Source organism: Aspergillus fijiensis, assembly GCF_003184825.1.
Source record: "Aspergillus fijiensis CBS 313.89 unplaced genomic scaffold BO72scaffold_24, whole genome shotgun sequence".
In the NCBI taxonomy this organism is placed as follows: domain Eukaryota; kingdom Fungi; phylum Ascomycota; class Eurotiomycetes; order Eurotiales; family Aspergillaceae; genus Aspergillus; species Aspergillus fijiensis.
Window position 1 is genome coordinate 133,026 of NW_024469000.1, and position 20,965 is coordinate 153,990.

Consider the following 20,965-nt stretch of genomic DNA (forward strand, 5'->3'; position numbering starts at 1 on the left):
GGGCTACCGGCCGGCCATGGCCACCGAGAAAAGTCTCAGGCTACGCCTCACACCCCCCCGAGTTCCCGAGAACCGGGGTCACGAAGAGAATTTGTACACGACAGAAGAAATGGACTCATGGATTTGGATTTGTGGATCGGAGTAACAGGCTGCTTAGTTCAATAGCTCATGGATTGTCTGGCCAGGTGTTCACGAAGGTTCCAATTCCGGATGGGACATTCCGAATCCGGTGATACTACTGTATCTGTGCCTAATCCTGTGCCTGTGCCTGTGCCTGTGCCTGTGCCTGTGCCTGTGCCTGTGCCTGTGCCTGTAACCTGTGCCCGCAGTGGTGCGGTGCGTCACTGTCTGAATTATGGCCGTTTGCGGCGGGTTTCATTCCCTTTATAGGATTCTTATTTTTGTTATTCTTGGAATGTTTTTTTTAATCTTCGTCTATAGCTTGGGTATTAACCAGGCTGTTATTTGTCGTGGTATTGACATGGAGCAGGGAGTTGTTTGAGGGTAGGTGCGATGTTATTGCGATTCGGATGTTTAGATCTTAGTTATTGCTGGGGTCTCGTGTTCATTGACTTATTTGCCTGCCCTGCGATGCTGGAGTTCCTACTCTTCGAGTATCTTTGACTCAGGAATGGTTGATATTCACATTTCTACTACATACGGTCGGTGCGAATTGTTTTCTCCCTTCTGGTCCCCTTACAGACTCATCTTCCCCCTCGTCTCGACGGGGACCCCCAGAACCAGCAAGCCGGCGAGGACGAACATGCCGCCGCTGATGTAGACGGGGACGCTGGTCTGGATGCCGGCGACGATGGCGATGACGGGGGCGAGGATGCCGCCGATGCGGTTGGCGCCGCCGACGAGGGCGTTGCCGGTGCCGCGGTACTGGGTCTCGAAGATCTCCGGGGTGTAGGCGTAGAGCACGGCGTACAGGAGGCTGCTGGTGAAGCTGTAGGCGCAGTTCCAGCCCAGCAGCGCGGCCGAGGAGCCCGCCGTGGTCGACGCCAGCAAGAAGGCCCCCGTGCAGCAGGCGCCCACCGCCAGCGTGCCCTTGCGGCCTAGCCGGGGGATCTCCACCATGACCCCGCCCACCAGACTGCCGGGCACCCCCACGGCGCTGATGATCAGTGAGTTGCGGTAGGTGAGGTACGTGCTGCCGTCACCGAATTGTACCCCTCGGGTTTGTTGGAGGTAGGGGAGGAAGGCGTTGTAGAGCGGGAAGCCCAGGCCGATTAGCGCCCAGATCAGGATCATTAGGATCGTGGTGCGCGCGCGTTGGCGTGACGCGAAGAGGGCTTTGAGTGAGGTTAGGCTGAGGAGGGAGAGGCGCGCGCGGAGGTGGTCGGCTAGGCGGAGGGGGTGGTGCTGGTGCTGGTGCTGGTGCTGGGGCTGTTGGGGTTGGGGTTGCTGGGGGATGCGGGCTGCGTTGTCATTGTTGTCGTTGGCGAAGAGAGAGCGGTCTTCTCCTCCGTCTTCGTCGGTGAGGTCGTCGATGGAGAGGGTGGTCGTCTTGCCGTTGCGCCGGGCCACTTCGTGGATCACCGTCACGGATTCTTCGTACAGGCCCTTGCCCATGAGGTATTTGGGGGATTCGTAGAGGGTGAAGAAGACGCAGCGCGCGATGCACATGACGAGCGCGATGCCGCCCATCGTGAGCAGGAAGTAGCGCCAGCCCATGTTGGCGGATTTGGTGCAGTTGGCGGCCGAGGCGCACGTCATGTTGCCGATCAGCGGCCAGGCGACGAGGTTGGCGAGGACTTGCGCCAGCGCCCAGTTCAGCGAGAGCACGGTCAGCAGGTACTGATGCGAGCCCGGCAGGAATTCGAGGAAGATGGCCGAATCGACGGGCAGGTTGCCGCCCACGCCGAAGGACCATAGGGCTGTGAAGACCCCGACCGCGGCGAAGGTGGGCGACCCCGCGGCGATCAGCCCGAAGATGGCCGTGATGGCGATGGTCATGTTGAAGGCCCATCGGCGGCCGAACACATCGCAGGTGAAGCCCCAGAAAAGCGAGCCCGCCAGCAGTCCGATGTTCTGGGCCAGCGACAGTAACGGCGGCTGCGCGACGTGGAATTCGTAGGAGACGGGCACCAGGATCAGCGAGGTCACGATGGGCCAGAGGTTGTCGCTGGCCCAGCCAAAGCCGATCACCCCGAACAGCTGCCATTGATACCGTCCCATGCCGATCTCTTGGATGGCACGGTTCAGCCGGTCCGCCTTGAAACGATAGTCGGATGCTGCGGCATCATCGGGATAGGATGACTGCTCGGATAGTGGACTGGTGGATTGTAAAGGCTGTGACTCGCTGGGCTTGGAGGAGAGTGTGGTTGTGGTTGTGGTCATGGTCATTGATGTGATTTAAAGATGTGTTGGAGAAATTGGAGTCTGAATGAGGGGGAGGGGGATGGAAATTAATTGAGTCTTGAGATATACTTCGGTCGGTCGGTCGGCGGAGAGGATGCGGGGATTCCCCGTTAAGCTTATTATCGTCGCAGCCTCCACTTTTACCTCTTCACCAGTTCATCACTTCACCATTTCCTCAATTTCTTCCAGGCAGATGTATGTGCAATATCCACAGTCCAAGTGTCAATCAGAACTTGCGAGAAGAGCGAGAGGGAAAGAGAAAGAGAGAGAGAGAAAGGTGATGCGAGGGAAAGAGAGAAAAAAAGTTAAGTAAGCGAGAATCGACAAGGAAGGGATGACGCGATCGGACAATGAATGGCTGATAAACCGACGACTGCAGCTCACATGAGTCCCTCAAACTTCCTCCTGCCCAGTCCTGCATGAAAGAAAATCTCGAGATACCAAAGAGGATCTTCCTTGTGATTCATATAACCTACATACTGACTTACAAGCACCTACGGAATCGTGAGGTAACAATTACCGGGCTGATCCATGATCTCAACAAGTCAATGATCTCAATGATCTCAATGATTTACAATGATTTCTCCTCCTACCGACATTCCTTCCACTGCGACGGTGACACATCAATCCCACCTTGCCTTCCACGCCTATTAGCCTGCCAAGGCACTGTACGGGGTCAACCCGGGATAAAACGAGGTCGGGATGGTCGGAATAGGAATGGAAGCAGTGAGGCCAAATGCGGTCGCCAAGTCGGCTGCCATGGTTGTCGCCGAATACCCTGATGGAGCCGCCGTGACAGTGCTGGTCGTGGTGTAGGATGTGTGCGAAGAGCTGTCCTTCAGACAGTATCCCGATCCGTAAGCGGAACGGCACAGGTACAATTCACTCGAGCCGCTTTCGGTCCAAATGGCAATATCTTCCAACGTCAGGTCCGTGCAAGGCGCCGTGTCACTACACACAATTCGGATCGGTGGTCGGGTCGCTCCGTTCGCCTCGGTGCCCTTCCAGTTCTTCACAGTGATGTTGTTCAGCTGCACTCCGTCCCCGGCCACCGCAGTCATGCTGCTCCAGTAGCCATCAATGTCGAGCGAGTACGCATTACCGTGCCCTGAACAAAAGGCATCAGTCGACACATTCAAGCCGGAAAGGCGGGGCATAGGCAGCACTAACCGATGAAGTTTTCCAGCAGAACATTCGACACCGTTCCACTGCCACCATTGCTCTTGATCATGTACATCTGGTTCGACGACCAGGTGTAAACATTGCGGTAGACAATGTCGGTGACGTCGGTGTCGGCCCCGAGCGATCCCATTGCGCAACCACCACTCCAGTTGCAATAGATACTCTCCACCAGGATATTGTTGGCAGGGCTCTGCGGTGCGTCTGTCAGTCAAGACTCGAGCGCGTCAATTCATGCTTGCGAAAGAAAAGCCTTACCTTGACTGTTACACATTCATCCTTGTTGGTCACTTCAACCTAAACGAATGCACATCTCGTGAGCGACCGAGAAATAGCATATTGTCACTCGGGCCTGACTTACATCGTGAACCCAGATGTTGCTTCCCCAGACATCAATCCCGTCCAAGCCGCCCTCATTGCCACCACGAATCGCCATGTTGTACACCTCGCCATCGGAGCAGGTATCCATGGTAAAGTGAAAAGCAGGCGCGTCCACCAAGATAATATCGTGCACGGAGAAATGAGTCACGTCGGTCAAGCGCAGAATTCGTGCTCCGTAGGTACCCTCCGCATGGTACACATAGCCGAATCCCTGCACAGCACCTTTGGAGGTGCTACTGAACAGCTCGAAATCGGTGGTGTCAGTGACCGCAATCATGTTCCCACTCGCGGTACCTGTGCGGTAGATGATACCATCCAGCTGGATTGCGGTCGCGCTGCCCCCAGTCAGGGTGACCCAGGTATTTAGGGCATAGTTGCCAGATGGGATGTAGACAAGACCTCCGCTTTTGCATGCAGCCCAGGCCGATGTGATGGCAGGCCCAACGTCGGTCGAGTTGTCGGCCACTGCACCGTAGCTGAGGATGTTGCATGTTTTTGTCGCACCTTTGGTGGAAGCGGAGGTCAACGGGCCAACACTGCCAGAGAGTTGACCGCTGACGAGCGCCGGGATAGCACCCAGAGCAAGAAGGAAAAGACCACGCATGACTGGCTTGGATCAATGGGAGCAACCTCGACGTGCTTGATTCTTGGAATTCTTCTCAAGAACTTACGCAGCAATCGCAGCTTTTATATCGCAGTAAGGAGCGTTCATGGTGATTGTGGTCAGGGGCTCATGTCCACCGGAGAATCTACAACGTACACTTATCCTCGAGCCCCTCGAGCCGCTGGGAATCAAGCAGGCTGAAGATTCTCCGTCCTGTCGGACGTTGATTGTGGCTTCCTACTCCGTGACATAAAATGTCAGAACCCCTTTGGATGATGATCTCTACTGTTTTTGCTAAGAAACCCAGTGGAGTGACAGGAGTCAAGCTTCCTCACAGAGGCTTCAAACTCCAAGCTCCTCCTTATTCATGGAGAATTCTGATTGATTATACCGCCACGCAAGCCAGTGTCAGCGCTACTTGAGCATCCGTCTCGAGGCTTGAAGCGCTGATCACATCCCAAATTGATAGTGATTTCTGCGGAGGATTTAGTTCCAGGGGCGGCCAGGAGGGTTCATCTCGGCAAATATCAAGCAAGAACTCATTCCCCCAGCTAGATGCATCGCCTGACGGACTTTGTGGGGTACGTGCGGCGGGGTGATGCGTGCAACAAGCAATCACCATAAAGCTTCTGCCCTGAAAATCCGGGTCGGTTTGATGCGAGCAAGAAAGAAGACATTGTTCAGGTGCAGCTGTCGGGTGAATGACTGCCGAGTATCCAGTGAGTTGCGTGCCAGTTGGGTTCTTCGTGTTGCACCCAGCGCTCAGGCCCTACCAAGACGGCCCAGCATCACATTCGCGACGCCAAAATCGCTTAATATTCGACGCCTGTGTCCCGCAATTTTATAACCGAGTAATACAAAATGTCGTCATTGTTCTCTCAGGGGCACTCTGCCTACGACAGCTGCACTATCCCCGAAACCACCATATTATGAAGAGTCAAAATAGTCTTGAAGATAGGTAATCTAAATAGCAAGCTTTGACCAACCAGAGTCATCTCTTGGCTAGTTCCGATCCTAGTATCCCGCGCTCTAAGCCATGAAACGCTCGCTCAACGCCCTCTGGAATATCGACATGATCAATGAACCCTTTACCCCGTGGCCCATAGCCATTATCATCATCTCTCAGGCGCGGTATTTCACCCATCAGCAGTCCCAGAAAGCGTGATATGCTCCACAGCGAATCTGCAGGGATCCCATCTACATCGTACACCAGCTCATTATCCTCCTGCAACCGGACCCGCGGCACTATGATTGGCCAGCTTATGAAATCCGGGGTCAACGGCGCAAAGGCCTTGACGAATGAGGCAATCGTCCTTCGGGCCATGGTGGGATCCTGGACGATAATTACGGAATTGGGTGCCGGGATGGCATTCCTCTCCAGCAGGCGCCTGGTCTGTATCGCGTTCTGCCCGCAATTCGTGGACTGGTCCTCGACCAGCAGGTTGCCTCCGGCCTTCCGGAAGTCCGAGGCCACGGCCTCGAAACCTCGCGTGAAGATGGTGTGGAGCACTTGGGCTTCTGCCTTGTCTTGAATCTCTGGGGCAAGATGCGCATATTTGGGGTGCTTGGACACCGCCTCATAAAGGTAAGGGGTGGAGTGGCCAATCCCGCCGCAGAAGACGAGGGTCTTGGTGGCGTGCGGGTTGTGAGCGAGGAATGTGAAGACCGCTTCAGCCTGGTGGAGGATGGCAGACACGCAGATCACAATGCAGTCGACTGCATGGGGGGGCGGCTGTGCTGCGGGGAGTTGCTCATGGGCGAGGAACGTGGAAATCAGGTTGATGTTGTGGGGGTCAATGGATGACATTTTTTTTTCTTCTTCTTTCTGCTTGTTGTTCTCTTCTTGTGTTTGTTTGAATGGGATCAATGACTGCTTCTGACTGCTTCTGAATTTATTAAGATTCTTGTTCAAGGTTGTTTTCTGTGATTGAGAACGGTAGATGAGACAGCAGACGGCACGGATAGAATCAGCAGTGGAGAAAACCACAAACTACGGATGGCAGATGGAGCCGATCTCCGTCCCTCGGCATTGCCTAATTGGGAAAGTCCTCTGCTCTACTAGTAGTACTAGGTACCTACCGACTCATACTATCTACTGCACAATACCTACTTACCTCTACTTACGTTTCCCGCATGATCATCAGCTTGGTTACTTGATTCAACTGCTACTCTGTCCTTAACAACTCCTCACAGCTGGCCAGCATACCAACAACATGAAGCGACTGCTCAAACTGGTCAAGAACCATCCAACCTCAACCGCATCCGCTCTACGCGCCTCGGCAGCTCCCCCAACGTCAGGAACTGCCTCCATCGACAATTTACAGGGCGCATCTGCGGCAGCAGCAGAGCTATCAGATGTCCTTGGTGCCTCTCTCAAGGACATTGACCTTGAAGGTGGCTACTTGACTTCAGCCTGAGGCAGCTTGCTCGTCGCTAATATCTACTGCTGGAAGATAATCTCAGTGCCCAGGCTCGGGCTCTGGCCACGCGCTTGGATGATGAAGCATCCAGATATGACAACGCGCAGCTGAGCCCTGAGCAATGTGACGAGAAGTGGACATGGTAAAGCCGGATCCCCTCAGTTGTTGGGGAAGGGCTTCAGCTAATGCACTTAAGTTCGCAAGATCAATCTCTGCTCATATCACTCGCATGGGACTGCGCGAATGGGTCCCACAAATCTACTTCCCCCCGCCTCCCACGTACGATCAAGAATTGTGTATTGACACATGACCATGAAGTTACGCCTTCTATCAATGGAACAGTCAAGGCTGCTACTTTCACAACGGTTGATTTGCAGGAGATATCAAATGGAAATGAGCTTCTGCCTATGTTGGTGATCGCGATCAGAGGAACTGCCAGTACTGTGGATCATATAGTCAACATCAACAGCAGGCCACAAGATGCGAGTCACTTCATTGTAAGTCAATGTTTCTGTCCTCACCTAAGACGGTCATCATTCTGACGGCTGTCTCTATCAGAAACCTGCCTGTTTTGAGCTCGATGATTACTCGCCCAAGAGCAAGCTAGAGGCTCATTCCGGATTTCTGCATAGTGCAATGGCACTGGAAGCCATCGTTTCTGAAAGAATAAAAGCCTACAGTCGTCTCCATGCTGACACCGGCAGTCACATTCTCTTTACCGGTCACTCTGCAGGAGGTGCCGTAGCCTCACTATTGTTTCTCCACTATATCTCAGAGGCTATTCCCAAGAACGCAAGACGCTTCTCTTGCGTCACGTTTGGTGCCCCACCAGTAGTCACATTACCGTTGATGGATGGCATCAGGCACCGAAGATCGCCTACAAATCTATGCTTTAACCTCATCAACGAGTTCGACCTTGTCACTAGAGCAGATAAGAACTATGTCTTATCTCTTGTGAACTTACTACGGTCGCGCAATGATCCATCCCTTGTGGTCGCAGATGCGGCTGCTGGATGCGAGCAAGCTTCTGGTTCATTCTCCGATAACGCTGAAGGTTGCTGGCCATTACCGCACTCTCTTTACAGCCATGTTGGGCCCCGTGTTATCCTGGTCATGCGATTAGGAAGTTCGCAGGAACACTTGCCCCGATTATGCGCTGCCTCGGTGTCCCGGAAAGAGTTTGACAGACTGCTATTCTGTCGTCTTTCCGTTCATAAGCGAAAGTACTATGCGCAGACGGTAGGACAGCTTCTGGCTGGTCAGGCAAACGGGGTGATTGGGGAAGCATGATAATAAGAGCATGTCATCGCTTACAGAACCTCCTTTAAACAAAGCACGCATAAATCGATATGGCCTCCAGGCAGCACGAAAGAATCGAATATGCCCTTCGAAAGAACAGGATAAGTGACGCCAGGAAAACCTCTGCCATCGTCGGCGAAAACGGCTACACACTAGAGTCTCGACAAGAACAAGGCTGTTTTCCACTTATCGGATCGAGCAGTACAATTAACCGCCGTTTCGAGGGTCAACTCGGAAGATTAGCTGATTTGACAGATGGGGTCGCATTCTCAAAGTATACATTAATCAGCGGGCTAATTCCGAATCCTTCTCGTTCGGCGACTCTGGGCATCCAGCCTCACTTTTGCACAGCCTCGGATACCCCGGGCTCTAAGCACGAGGCCGGTGCCTGGCCTTGGCGATCCTCGTATTTTCCAGCCTTGCACCCCAGCAACAAACCTACTCCGCAGGCTGTATGGGGGGGGCGGCCTCAGACTCTCAATCTTGATATGATGTCTTGAGATTGTGGAGGAGCCGAGTTTTAATCTTACAATCCTCAATTTGGCACCCACTGGCATCCAAAAAACCCCCATTCATGCAACAGCCACCATGTCTTGCCTGAGTGGGATTCGCCTCAGGCACCATTTCGAGCGATCTTCGCTGCCGAACATCACTCATGCTCCCCGAGCCCCGTGGAAATTAGTAGGGCCTGCTAGCGCACATTTGCAGTCTGAGCTTGAGACTCTGTACTGGTATGGCGTTAGGCTCGAGCTCGAAAATACCATACGCACTTTGAAAACCTGGCAGCAATCAGAGTATACAGATGTGGCAGTCGATGATGAGCATGATAACAATTTACACGGCTTTGACACATTTATCGATCAGGTTACTCAGGAGACACGGGCGTTTGCGATACGATATGGTAGTGCGCTGTCTGTCTACTACAATCAAACTCGGGCTAACTTGTTCTGCCGATGTAGGGGAAGAGAAAACTGCGATGACAGCCGACCAGGACAAGATCTTGTCCTCTGTTATGAACGGCACTGAAATCAAGGAGGCTCTACGCAAAACAAAACTCGCGCAGGTAGAATATCAGAGCACTAACGTTGATGTTAAGGATGAAGTGCGAAGGAACATGGAAGGTTGTTTGTCATTGTCTGCTTCTCTCGCCCAAAGCTAATGAGGCCTTTTAAGACATTGTATCATCTTCCGGTATCCAGGAGCGGGCACGTATCCTCCTCCAAGCTGCGGGTGAGTCTAAAGGGTACCAGTCTGAGAGTATCTCAATTGACATTAAGCCTACGCAGGGCTCCTCGATATCGACAAACTGATTGAGCACCGTCCACCTCTAGAAGACCTTGGCTTCTGGGCTCGGCCTGCCATTCCGCAACGTATGGACCGAATACCACATGATGTATCACTCAGTACAGTTACCTAACAAAATCTCTAGTCACTCTGTCTGGTTTTGATAGTGACTGGAATGCCCGACTTGAGCCTCTTAAATGCTCGGACTGCTCCAGTATCATTCGAGGTAGCATGTTTACCCATAGCGGCAAATCGAACCATGCAAAACAACTCAGCGTCTGCGAGGACTGTTATCGAAAACTCTATCTTGGCAGAGAACAATATGTCAAAGCATACAAGCACTGCGTTCTCGCCGAGGCCATTACTCCTGCATTAAGTCGGAATATATGTCATTGTGCAGACGTCTCTCGCCTTGACAGCACCGGACTTCCGGGTGCCCTCTTTCCAATTTCTAAGGGAGAACGGCATGTTGCAATTCCACTCGCGAAGAGATGCAAATTACTCGAGCTCAATAATCGAGTCGCGCTCGCAAAATATCACGGTCTACAGTCTACAGTCCGTGATCATAGGAAGAAAGACAAGAAAATGACCAGATTCCGAGTCAAATCAAATGGTACAGCTGCACAGGGGATAATTGAGCCAGCCAGGAAAGTAACTTTGAAAGGAGAATCCGATTCGAAGCAGCCGCCCTTGCGACCAGAAACAGAAAAGGAAGTCCCTTTCGCTCGTGACCAGGATACAAACACTGCTTCAGTGAAGGAAGCCATGGCAGACGAAGATATACCGTTATTCTTTCGCCAATTTGCCCAACAATACCCTTTTGGCAATGTTCACATGGCCTTACGAGTTGGGCCCCTGGTCATTGAAAATGGGGTCGCAAAGTAAGCATAGACCTATTTCAATACATCAGCTTCTGGAAGACTTACTGATCAACACTGCAGCACCAAGCAAGGCGCCTTGGTTACTATAAGAGAACTACCTACCTTCCACGATAGACCTGATTCCTGCAGTCCATGCTCTCGTCATCCTAGTTTAGCAATTGGCGGCGACACCAAGAGACGCCTTTGGCAGCAGCAGCGCCTCGTTGGAACTCCCAAACGATACAAAGCTATCATGAAGCAGGTTGTCGGGGTACCCTTCACCGGCGCCATTTCTGGATCTTCCTATGCTGAGCAGGAATCTGGGATTTCATGGCTTATTGTGGCGGCTAGTCGTGGTTATTTCGACCATCCAGGACTTCCCGTCAAGGAACAGCGCAAGAGTCTAGACGCTGCGCTGGATCAAATAATGGCCAAACTCAAAGCCCTTCTTGAGACAAGGGTCAATATCTATTTGCAGGGGATTGCAAAGAAGTTACTCGATCCAAGTACAACACTTACCTGGAGTGCTATCGGTAATAATTGTCAATCATTTTGCGACTCACTCATTGACACGGATTCATTTGAACCTTTGATTGAGAGGACTTCGGCGGGTCAAGCTTCGGGGGCCGTATCACCGTTATATCTCATGAGCTTTGTTTGTCCACAGGACGGCTATCTACGTAGCCAAGTCCGCACGAAATACGATGTTCCCAGAGGACTGACCGAGGAGTACCTTCTTCGCTTCCACTTCGGTCGACATGATGAGTCTGATGTTCTAGACACTCTCCAGGAGTACTGGTACGACTGGGGCGCGTTTGGTGGTACATTATACAAGTACCAGGATCTTTTTCCCTGGGATTGCACTGAAGCATATCAGCAGCACCCCAAATTCTGCGGCTCTTGTAATCTCGCTAAGCATATCTGGGCATTTCCATTCGACGCTTGGTCTCTAATCGCATTACATCTCCAGCGGGGTCCACAAATGTACGCCACAGCGAAGCCAAGCAATCGAGGAATGGAAGATGTTTCCTGGATGCGTGATCGACTTACCGTTCTCACAGCCTTGTCTCTCCTGAACCGAGGAGCGACGGCCATGGCTCGAAGTGAAAAATTCGTGCAAGCGACCCAATGGCTCCATTCTGCGGATAAGGGTCCTCGACAGGCACACCCGTCACTGACAAGGGTGAAACTGGGAGGGATTCACCGCGCCCAGCCCTATAGCCACTATTACGAAGCGGGGACCTACAGTCATTACTTTCTCGCTAAGTGGGCTTCACGACCACGGCCTGAGCAAATTCAGGAATACGAAGTTTTGCGCAACGAGCGTGCCAGGAGGCCCGATGTTGGCGGGAGATTCTCCTTACCTAGGACGGAGAACGCAAGAGAGGGACCGACAAATCTGGATTTTCTGGGATTTGAAGGGCTTCTATATGACCTCGATCGACTGCATACCAACGATTCTGTCGATGAGAGCTGTGACGAGGTGGCATCTACTGATGCAGATTATCACTCTGCTCACTCTGCTCACTCTTCCCCTGGCAATGCAGATGGCGACTTTCAATCTCAACCCAGCTCTGGATCGATGGCCGGCCCGGAATCATTATATTCGTCGCATGGTGTTCCTTCGATTGATGACTCCCAGCAAACCAAAGCCAATGAGGGAGCTCCAGTGCAGGAACACCGAGACACAACGTATCGGGACACCGTGCATCCAAACAGAACCGATTACGGAGCCGGCGATGAACGAGATGTTCAATCCACTACCCGAGACGCAGGTTCAGCAGACAAAGAGGATACCGAATGTCGCGAAGACTCGTCCAAGCAAAATCAGTCTGGGGTCAATGACGGTAGCCCCCGAGCCTCCTATCAGTACGACTCCACTTTCGCGACGTGGAAAGGTCACTCGAAGTATCAACATCCCGGTCATGTTGACCACACCCGGAAGACTGATTCTGGCGCAGCAAAATCTACTAGAGATGGAGAGGCCCATACTGGTTCAGGGCACGGGTATTCCAGTACAATTTCCTCTGGGTACGGCAGTCGCAATCACGACGGTTGGTCCAGTGGCTATACTGGGGGTTGGAACCCGTATCTCAGCAGCCGCTCTCATAGTAGTGGCAGTAGCTACCACGGTAGCAACTCGAGTAGTTCCTATGGAGGGGGTAGCTCTAGCTCGTATAGCAGCAGTTCGGCCGGAGGAAGCAGCTCATGCGGCGGTGACTCAAGCAGTTCGTCTGGTGGCGGTGGCTCGAGCGATTCATATTGGAGCAGCTCATACGATAGTGGCAGTTCGTACAGCTCCAGTTGGAACTGATGAATTTGTTGTGTTGTTGTGGTTGTTTAGGAGGGACCGGGTTCATACAATACATACATACGGAGTAGTTGCCGCAGTCGCCGTTCTACGGTAGTCGCCGAGTCGCCGACTGTAGCCGTTCCATCCTGCTTTTACTCGGCCGAATTATTACATACTGTCGAGTACAACGGATTCAGGAGAACGTGACTCACCTTCTTGAAGTTCTCCAAAATACCTTATATTCTTGGTAAATTCTATTTCTGATTGCTACACATATCGACATATCGACATATCCATATCTTTATTCTGGAACAACCCACTCAGCTTGGTGTATATCAAGTCGTGGGTGGCGTTCCGCCAATTGCCGACTTTCGCCCTTCAACTGCCAGTAGTTATGGCCTGCCAAAGCAATTCTACACCCATCGAACCCTCCAAACATGATGTGGGTTGGAGGAGGGTTGTCCGTCATTTCACTCCCTCGTATGATTGCCTGGTCAGAATGGCTTCTGTGAGACGCAACAGCTGACCTGGATCCAGCTGGTTCTCCGTCACCATGGGCACTGGAATAGTGTCCGTCCTCTTGAACACCCTGCCCTACAACGGCCAATGGCTCTACTGGATCTCCGTCGCGATCTTCGCCCTGAATGTCCTGCTCTTTGCGACCGGATGTATCATCACACTTCTCCGCTACACGCTGTACCCGGAGATCTTCTTCGCGATGATCAGACACCCTGTGCAGTCGATGTTCATCGGCACCTTTCCGATGGGATTCGCCACCATCATCAACATGTTCTGCTTCGTCTGTGTCCCGGCCTGGGGCGAGTGGAGCCGGAACTTTGCTTGGGGACTGTGGATCTTCGATGCTGTCTTCTCCGTGATCACGGCATTGTCATTACCTTTTCTGTTGTAAGCGGCCTTTCGCAACCTTTGATTCTCTAGCAGCCACGCTCATTTCGCCGGCGATCAGGATGGCTCACGGGAGTGAGACCCAGCTTTCATCGATGACCGCGGTGTGGCTTCTGCCCATCGTCAGCTGTATCGTTGCCGCGTCGTCGGGAGCCATCGTCGCGGACGTGCTCCCCAACCCGCAGCACGCCCTGTGGACGGTCATCGTGAGCTACATCCTGTGGGGCATCGGCCTGCCGCTCGCCCTCATGGTCATGGTGATCTACCTCCAACGACTCACGCTGCACAAATTGCCCCCCAAGGCGGTGATCGTGAGCGTCTTCCTACCCCTGGGCCCTCTCGGACAGGGCGGATTCGGGTGAGTGCCTGCTAAAAGATTCCACGCCCCTATATCGCTTACAACCCTTTTCAACCCCTGGGTGGTGGTCAAGAAATGAATGGGCTAACTGAAACGCCTTCAACCATGGTGTAGCATTATGAAACTCGGCAGCGCGGCGCAGACGATTTTCCCGCAGACCCAGACGCTGACGCTGGACTCCGGATTTGGGTCTGGGCCGGTGTTCTACACGGTAGGCTTCATGGTCGGCCTGATCCTCTGGTCGTTCGGCCTGGTGTGGCTCTTCCTGGCGATTGCCTCGATTGCGCGGTGCCGGAGCTTCCCCTTCAATATCGGGTGGTGGGGGTTCACCTTCCCGCTCGGGGTGTTTGCGACGAGTACTTGCCAGCTGGGGAAGGAGTTGCCGTCGGAGTTTTTCAGGGTGTTGGGCACGGTATGTTTTTTTTTCCCTTCATTCTTCCTGCGTGTAAGAATAGGTCGGTCTGGGTGTGAAGGGATGCTAATATTTTGGGTGGGAATAGATTCTCTCCCTCTGTGTGGTGGTGTTGTGGGGAGTGGTGGGCGTGGGCACGTTGCAAGGGGTGCTGTCGGGCCGGTTGTTCTTTGCGCCTTGTTTGGCTGACTTGAAGGCTAAGGAGGGGGAGGACCAGCGCGGGGTCGATGATGGTTCGAAGAGTGCTTGAGTTTGTTGGGGTTGTTTCTGATATCTAAGGGAAATTCATTCTTTTTTTTTCTTTTTTTTTGCACGTGGGTTTGGTAAGATATAATTTGCGCAAATAGGTCTTGATACTGAAAGAGATCTGGCATCCATGGGTTAGTATGGCATCAGTTAGCATCCATGCTGCACGCACGCCGAACAGCGCTCAGGAACAGGTGGGCGAATTAAGCTTAAATGATTAGATCAAACTTTGATTGATAGCCAGGCAGGCTACTAGGTGGTTCCTGTTCTGATAATTTTTTAAATTGTTCAATTATTTTAGGGGTAACAAATTTATTTTTTTTCCTAAGGTGATTTTTTTTGGTGGTGGTGGATGACGGTTTTGGTTATTTTGAATTCAGGGAAGGGAATATTTATTTTATTCACCCTGCGGGAACCAGATTATAGTGTTTGGTAGTAATGCTCGGGAGTTCGGGACCCAGAAGACGCTAGGACTTCATTGTTATTGTATTGCTGTCAGACGTCACGGGCAGGTAACTTATAGGTTGTCGGCTTCGAGGGATACATAGTACCTACCTACGTAGTACTCCCTCCTAATGTTGATATCGAGGGATTGTGCCTGGACTGCAAAGTATGTATACAAGTAAAAGATGCCATCATCTTCTGTGTACCGCCGCGGGCGATCCTTGTCGTCATCTCGATTTGTGCCCGACCAGTCCAAGCCCGACACGAAGCCCGGCCTGTGACTGGCCAGCCTGGCGGCAAGTCACGTGCCGCTCCACTCCCCCCAAATAAAACCGCCCCCTCCAAGCAAAAAAACTGAAAATCCCAAATTTCCCCGGAGAGCAGAGAAAAAAAATATTATAAAAGAGGGAAAATCAGAAAAATTAAAAATTAAAAAATTTAATAAAATAAAAAAAAGGGACGGAGTTCCATCCACAACCCCAAACAAATCATCGCGCGCGACCATCTCCAGACTTCACGATCCATTCCCAGATTCCCCCCAAGTATCTCTAATTCGATTCATTGATTGATTGATTGATTGATTGACTGCTTGAAGAGTGGTTTTGGGATCACTATTATCTTTTGTGGTGAGTGCAGAGTAGAGGGAATCTCTGTTCTGATTATTGTCATTGCCTTGTGGGAGAGCGACCGACTGTTCACACCTTGCATTCAGCTTGTTGGGCATTCCTCTGTTTTTCCCTCCAGTTTTCTCTTCCCTTCCCCCCCTTTTTTTTCAGCTCTCGCCTTCTTTTTTTTTACCCTTTCTTTTTTCCTCTCCCCCTTCCCAACCAAGTGCGCGGCTGGTCTTTGTGGATCGACCGTAGTTTCCCGGGGAGAGAAACGGTTGTTGTCCGTCATTACTGTTAGCCTTACCAGCAAGCTGCTTGCCTGCTTGCTTGCCTACTTGCCTGCTTGATCTGCTTGCTTGCCTGGTACTGACCGTACAGTACTCCGTACCGCCCTTTTACTAGTAGCCTGACAGCCTGTGGCAGCCTGAGGCCCTTCGTCCGTCTGTCGCTTCCGGATTGGGAATCGAGCCGGGATCGTTGCTTATTCCGCATTTAATTGTTATCGTCACAGCGGCCGCTTTTCTCATTTTCTATTTTCCCCAGCCCGAGAGAGAAAAAAAAAAAAAAAAAAGAAGAGAGTTGCAGACGCGCCCCCGTGCGCGTGTCTGTCATCAACTGTTCCGATCCTGTATTGCAGTTACTGCTCAGGTTCGTCCATCTCTCTCTGTCTCTCTCTCTTTCTTGCTGTCATCGGGCTTCCGACCTTCCACCATCTCCATTGTTGAAGAAGAGCTGGTGGAGTTTTGGTCTGGAATTGGCTTTCTCGCCACCCCTCCAAGGGCCCCCCCCCCTCCTCCTCCTCCTCCTCCCCCCTCCCCTCCTTGCCCCCGGTGTGTGTGAGGGTGAGGTCAGTCCGTCCCGTCCAAGTCAAGTCACTCTCCATCGCGGCACGTACAGTACGTACTCGTACTCACCCACTCCGCCTTGGTCAGCAAACACCACCGCCACCACCACCACCATCACAGACCGCCCGCCCGACCGCCCCCGTAACCGTGTCGCTTCCTGCCGACGCGGTGGTCACATGTTCGTCGCCTCCCCCCGAGTATTATCACTCTGGTTGATTTGATATCAGCATATCAGCACCACCACGCTCATCCTATATTCAGGAAAATAGCCACGCAATTGTCTTCGGGTGGGATTAGTGTCTGATACATTCCCCCGAAGATGATGGGCTACAATGGTCTTCCGTTCCATCAGCAACGGGCGCCCCAGCAGAATGCGCATCCCCAGCATCATCATCCTCAACATCAACAACAGCAGCAGCAACAACATCAACATCCTCACCACCACCAGCTGCAGTCCCCGTCCATGAATGCGGCCACCGCAACCCATCCTCATCATGGCGCCGGATTGACCAGCAATAGCTCTCTGCTTCGCGCCCATACGCAGACCGAATTGGCCGCTCATTCCCCGGATCCCCGCAAAATGACCCCGGCCTCATCCAGTCCGCTTGTCGGCCTCAATACGGCGGGACATTTCAACTCCTTCCCGGGGCATTTCACCCCGCAGGGCTCGTCCGATCTGCTGTCCCGGAATGCCGACTCGATCGGCCAATTGAAGGATCCCTACCTGTCCTTGCAGAGTCTTCAGCGGAACATGAACCCCATGGCCAATTATCGCTCCCATGCCATGAATGCGCAGGCGGCCATGTCGCCCCATGCGCACACCATGGGTATCGCGTCCCCTCAGCAGTCGCTCGAGCGGCTCCAGCAGCAACATCTGCAGCAGCAGCGCCAGAGCGCCCATTCGCTTCCCAATGCGCAAACGCCCACTCCCGCGGCCGCGTCGCCAATGCTCGGGGCCGGCCAAGCCACGCATCAATTCCACCAATCGCCTTTTCAACAGACTCAGCAGGCATCTCCGTACCAGTCGCAGGCTCAGCAGCTGCCTCAGTTCCATGCGCAATATCAGCAATCTCCGCACCAGGCCTCTCCTTATCAGACCCAGGCCCAGCAGTCGCCGTATCAGCAGCATGCGCAGCAGACATTTCAGCAGCAACAGCAGGCTCAGCAGGAAGCTCATCTGAAAGCGCAGCAGGAGGCGCAGCGACAGGCCCAGGCCGAAGCTCAGCGACAGGTTCAATTGGAGGCTCAACGCAAGGCACAGGAAGAAGCTCAACAGAAATTGCAAGAGCAGCGGAGGCAGGAGGCTTTAAAAGCGCAGCAGGAAGCCCAGCGTAAGGCTCAGGAAGAAGCGCAGTTGAAAGCACAACAAGAAGCCGCGCTCAAGGCCCAGCAAGAAGCCCAGCAGCGAAAAGAAGCTCAGCTCAGGGCCCAGCAAGAAGCCCAGCGCAAGGCGCAGCAGGAACAACTCAAGGCACAAGAGGCGCAATTGAAGGCCCAGCAAGAAGCCCAGCAGCGGAAAGCTCAGCAGGAAGCTCAACTCAAGGCCCAACAAGAAGCCGCCCAACGGCAGCAGCAGGCTCAGCAACAGCAACAAACGCAAGAGACTTATCAGCAACAGCAGCAGGCCCGTTTCCAGCAGCAGCATGCTCAGCGATCACCTTTCCAATCCCAACCGCAACAGCTCCAGTTCCATCATTATCAACATCATTATCAACAGCCGCAGCAGTCGCAGCAACCGCAGCAGCCACAACATCAGCAACAGCACAATATCATGCATCAGCAACCGCAGCAGCAACATCAGTTCATTCAGCACCACCAAATACAACCCCCGGCTCGTCAACCGCAGGCTCAACCGCAGGCTCAAACTCCGACCCAGCCGCAGAACCCACCCCAGGCCCAGCCTCAGGCCCATCCGCAGACCAAGCCTCAGACTCAAGCTCAGACTCAATCCCAGCAGCAGCGTCCGCCACAGTCATCCACCTCCACTGCGGAGAAAAAGGCAGCACCTAGTAAGCCACGGAAGAAACAGGCCAAGCCCGCTGCATCGCCAGTCCCCGCTGGGGTGCACATTAACGGGCAGTTTCATCCCGTTTTTCAAGCTCAACTAGGGCCTTCAAGCCAACAACAGCCTGGTGCTAGCAGCCCTGCCAAACCCCCTGCCATGGCCCCCGTTAACGTGGCTCCCGCTTCGGCTGCTGCCACTGCTGCCGGCTCCGCTCAAGGTGCCGCTGCCCATAGCGCTGTCCCTGGGACTAGTTCGGGGTCTCTTCCTGGTGCTGTCCATAATGCCATTCCCGGGTCTGTCGCGGGAGCTCCTTCGGGTTCCCAAGTTGATGGTCAAACTCCTAAAAAGAGGGGTCGTCCTCGCAAGCCGCTCGCTCCTGGGGAGGTGCCAAAACCTCGCAAGCCCAAGAAGCCCAAGAAGCCGCAGGAGACCACCACGATCATTGGCCCTGATGGTACACCCATCACGGTTCCCCTCCCTCCCCCACCACCAGCCCTTGGTCCCGATGGAAATCCCTTGCCACCACCCCCTCCCAAGAAGAAGCGACCAAAGCTCCCTCCTCTGCCTCCGATTGTCTTGCCTGATGGAACCATCATTCCACAAAAGCGCGGTCGTGGACGGCCACGCAAGACGGAGGTGAGCGGCGATCAGCCCCCGAAGCCTCGGCCACCTAAGAAACCCTCGTCTAAACCGGGTACGGGGCGCCCTCGCGGGCGGCCCCGAAAGGCGGATGTGTTGGCACGAAAGGCAGCAGAGGAGGCGGAAGCGCAAGCCAAAGCCCTAGCTGAGGGGGTCAAACCTGACCAGACTGCAGGGGAATCGGCGCAGATCAAGCAGGAACAGTCACATCAGCAACCGCAGCGGCCGCAACAGCAAACACCGTTGATGCAAGTCCAGCCTCAACAGCCTCAGCAACAACAGCAACAGGTGCAAGCGCAGCAGCAGCAACATCAACAACCGCAACAGACTCGGCCTCAATCTCACCAGGCACTGCAACAGCAGGCTCAACAGCATCCTCACCTTCACCAGCAACAGATTCAGCAGCAAGCTCATCTCCACCAGCAGCAGCAGCAAGCTCAGCAAGCTCAGCATGTCCAACACCAGGCTCAACATCCTCATCAACAACAGCATGCTCAACAGCAGGCTCAGGCACAAGTACAGCAACAAGCTCGCCAGCAGCCACAAGCTCAGCCACAGGGTCAAACCAAGCCGCAAGCTCAGGCCCATGCAAAGCCCCAGCCTCAGCATCAGCACTTGCATCAGTTCCAGCTTCAACAACCTCCTGCACATCATCAACAGGCTCAAACTGCGGTGCAGCCTCAATTTCAAATACACCAGATGCAGGTCAAGCCCCAACCTCATCTCCAGGCCCATCAGATTCAGTCCCCGCATATGCAGGCCCATCAGTTGCAGTCTCCGCATATGCAAAGCCACCAGATGCAAGCTCAACATCAGCCTCATGCTCCTGCTCATACGCAAGCCCACGCCCAACAGCTGCAACCGCAGCAGCAACAGGTGCATCAAGTGCATCAACAAGCCTCTCGTCCAATGCAGTTGCAACCACAAGCACATCTGCAACCCCATCTTCCCCAGGCGCATCAGTTGCAAGCCCATCAGATGCAAGCCCAGGCACAAACACATCCCCATGCACATGCCCATGCTCACCAGCACCCGCACTTCAACCTTCACCCTCAGCTTCACCCTCATGTCCAGCCTCAAACCACCGATTCAATGACCCTCAATCCGTCTCAGAAGCGTAGCGCGCCTGTGGACGACGATCCCCGAAAACGTGCTTTTATCATGCCTCAGCAAATGTAACGGCGTCTTCATCGATGTTGTAATGCACGCCGCTAACGTCCGCCCGGTTTTACCTGTTACTATTTAATCACCAACCCCACACTGGATTTTTTTGGGATGTATCCTCAGCGTTGTATTCACTTTTGTTTATGCCTAGTATACTAGTGGCTTGTTCCCCTTGTTTCTATCCCTGATGACATAGCAATTAACTTATCGACCCCGTCTTACATATGAAGCCTACCGGGGTCCGCGTTCGGTTTTACTGTCTTGTGCGCTGTTGAGTCGCGCCTTTAGCCTGCTTCGGTGTCTATTAGCATAGCATAGCATAGAAGACATAACCAATGAAGTATATATGATTTCGTCGAGGCCAGGTTCGCAGTGATATCACCAGATTCCGAATGTTATCCTGCCAGCCCAAGCTCGGTTGATATATTCGTCGTTTATCTCGGGGTCCCTTCGAATCACTGAGATCATACGGATAGGCGCCCGACTCACCGACTCACAATTTCCGGAATTAGTCAAGAGAACCAGATGATTGCCTAGGCGTCTATTACAGCAGAAGATCAACATAATGATCCTTGCAAAAGAAGAGAGATTGGGGGGGGTGGGGGGGGGAGGGGGGAGAGTGTGCAACCCTCGGCATCATCCAAAGTACTGTAC

The 20,965-nt window shown here is 53.2% G+C and overlaps 7 protein-coding genes across 7 annotated transcripts; 4 read left to right on the forward strand and 3 right to left on the reverse strand.

The window, feature by feature from the left end:
• Positions 1-679: 679 nt before the first annotated feature.
• BO72DRAFT_448161 (putative sugar transporter) lies at positions 680-2,759 on the reverse strand. Its single transcript, XM_040944722.1, has one exon. The coding sequence runs from the start codon at positions 2,341-2,343 to the stop codon at positions 697-699; it is 1,647 nt and encodes a 548-aa protein (XP_040801104.1). The 5' UTR covers positions 2,344-2,759; the 3' UTR covers positions 680-696.
• On the reverse strand, positions 2,567-4,528 carry BO72DRAFT_509757 (rhamnogalacturonase A; the record flags this gene model as incomplete). The annotated part of the gene is made up of 4 exons (XM_040949346.1): positions 2,567-3,472; positions 3,535-3,736; positions 3,802-3,840; positions 3,905-4,528. 4 exons carry the CDS (start codon positions 4,526-4,528, stop codon positions 3,015-3,017), a joined length of 1,323 nt encoding a protein of 440 aa, XP_040801105.1. The 3' UTR covers positions 2,567-3,014.
• Positions 4,529-5,375: 847 nt separating this feature from the next.
• Positions 5,376-6,455, reverse strand: BO72DRAFT_404360 (YdcF family protein). The gene has a single exon (XM_040942259.1). It carries the CDS (start codon positions 6,333-6,335, stop codon positions 5,520-5,522), a length of 816 nt encoding a protein of 271 aa, XP_040801106.1. The 5' UTR covers positions 6,336-6,455; the 3' UTR covers positions 5,376-5,519.
• A 187-nt stretch (positions 6,456-6,642) lies between these two features.
• BO72DRAFT_111474 (alpha/beta-hydrolase) lies at positions 6,643-8,644 on the forward strand. Its single transcript, XM_040938953.1, has 4 exons — positions 6,643-6,922; positions 6,982-7,090; positions 7,145-7,445; positions 7,507-8,644. Exons 1-4 carry the CDS (start codon positions 6,742-6,744, stop codon positions 8,236-8,238), a joined length of 1,323 nt encoding a protein of 440 aa, XP_040801107.1. The 5' UTR covers positions 6,643-6,741; the 3' UTR covers positions 8,239-8,644.
• BO72DRAFT_111421 (uncharacterized protein) lies at positions 8,538-12,845 on the forward strand. The gene is made up of 6 exons (XM_040938952.1): positions 8,538-9,148; positions 9,207-9,368; positions 9,421-9,477; positions 9,534-9,617; positions 9,677-10,412; positions 10,473-12,845. Exons 1-6 carry the CDS (start codon positions 8,836-8,838, stop codon positions 12,703-12,705), a joined length of 3,585 nt encoding a protein of 1,194 aa, XP_040801108.1. The 5' UTR covers positions 8,538-8,835; the 3' UTR covers positions 12,706-12,845.
• On the forward strand, positions 12,846-14,610 carry BO72DRAFT_509821 (TDT family transporter; the record flags this gene model as incomplete). The annotated part of the gene is made up of 5 exons (XM_040949347.1): positions 12,846-13,164; positions 13,222-13,590; positions 13,652-13,948; positions 14,063-14,393; positions 14,449-14,610. The coding sequence occupies exons 1-5, from the start codon at positions 13,079-13,081 to the stop codon at positions 14,608-14,610; spliced, it is 1,245 nt and encodes a 414-aa protein (XP_040801109.1). The 5' UTR covers positions 12,846-13,078.
• Positions 14,611-16,475: 1,865 nt separating this feature from the next.
• BO72DRAFT_448170 (uncharacterized protein) lies at positions 16,476-20,657 on the forward strand. The gene has a single exon (XM_040944723.1). It carries the CDS (start codon positions 16,826-16,828, stop codon positions 20,324-20,326), a length of 3,501 nt encoding a protein of 1,166 aa, XP_040801110.1. The 5' UTR covers positions 16,476-16,825; the 3' UTR covers positions 20,327-20,657.
• Positions 20,658-20,965: the final 308 nt, after the last annotated feature.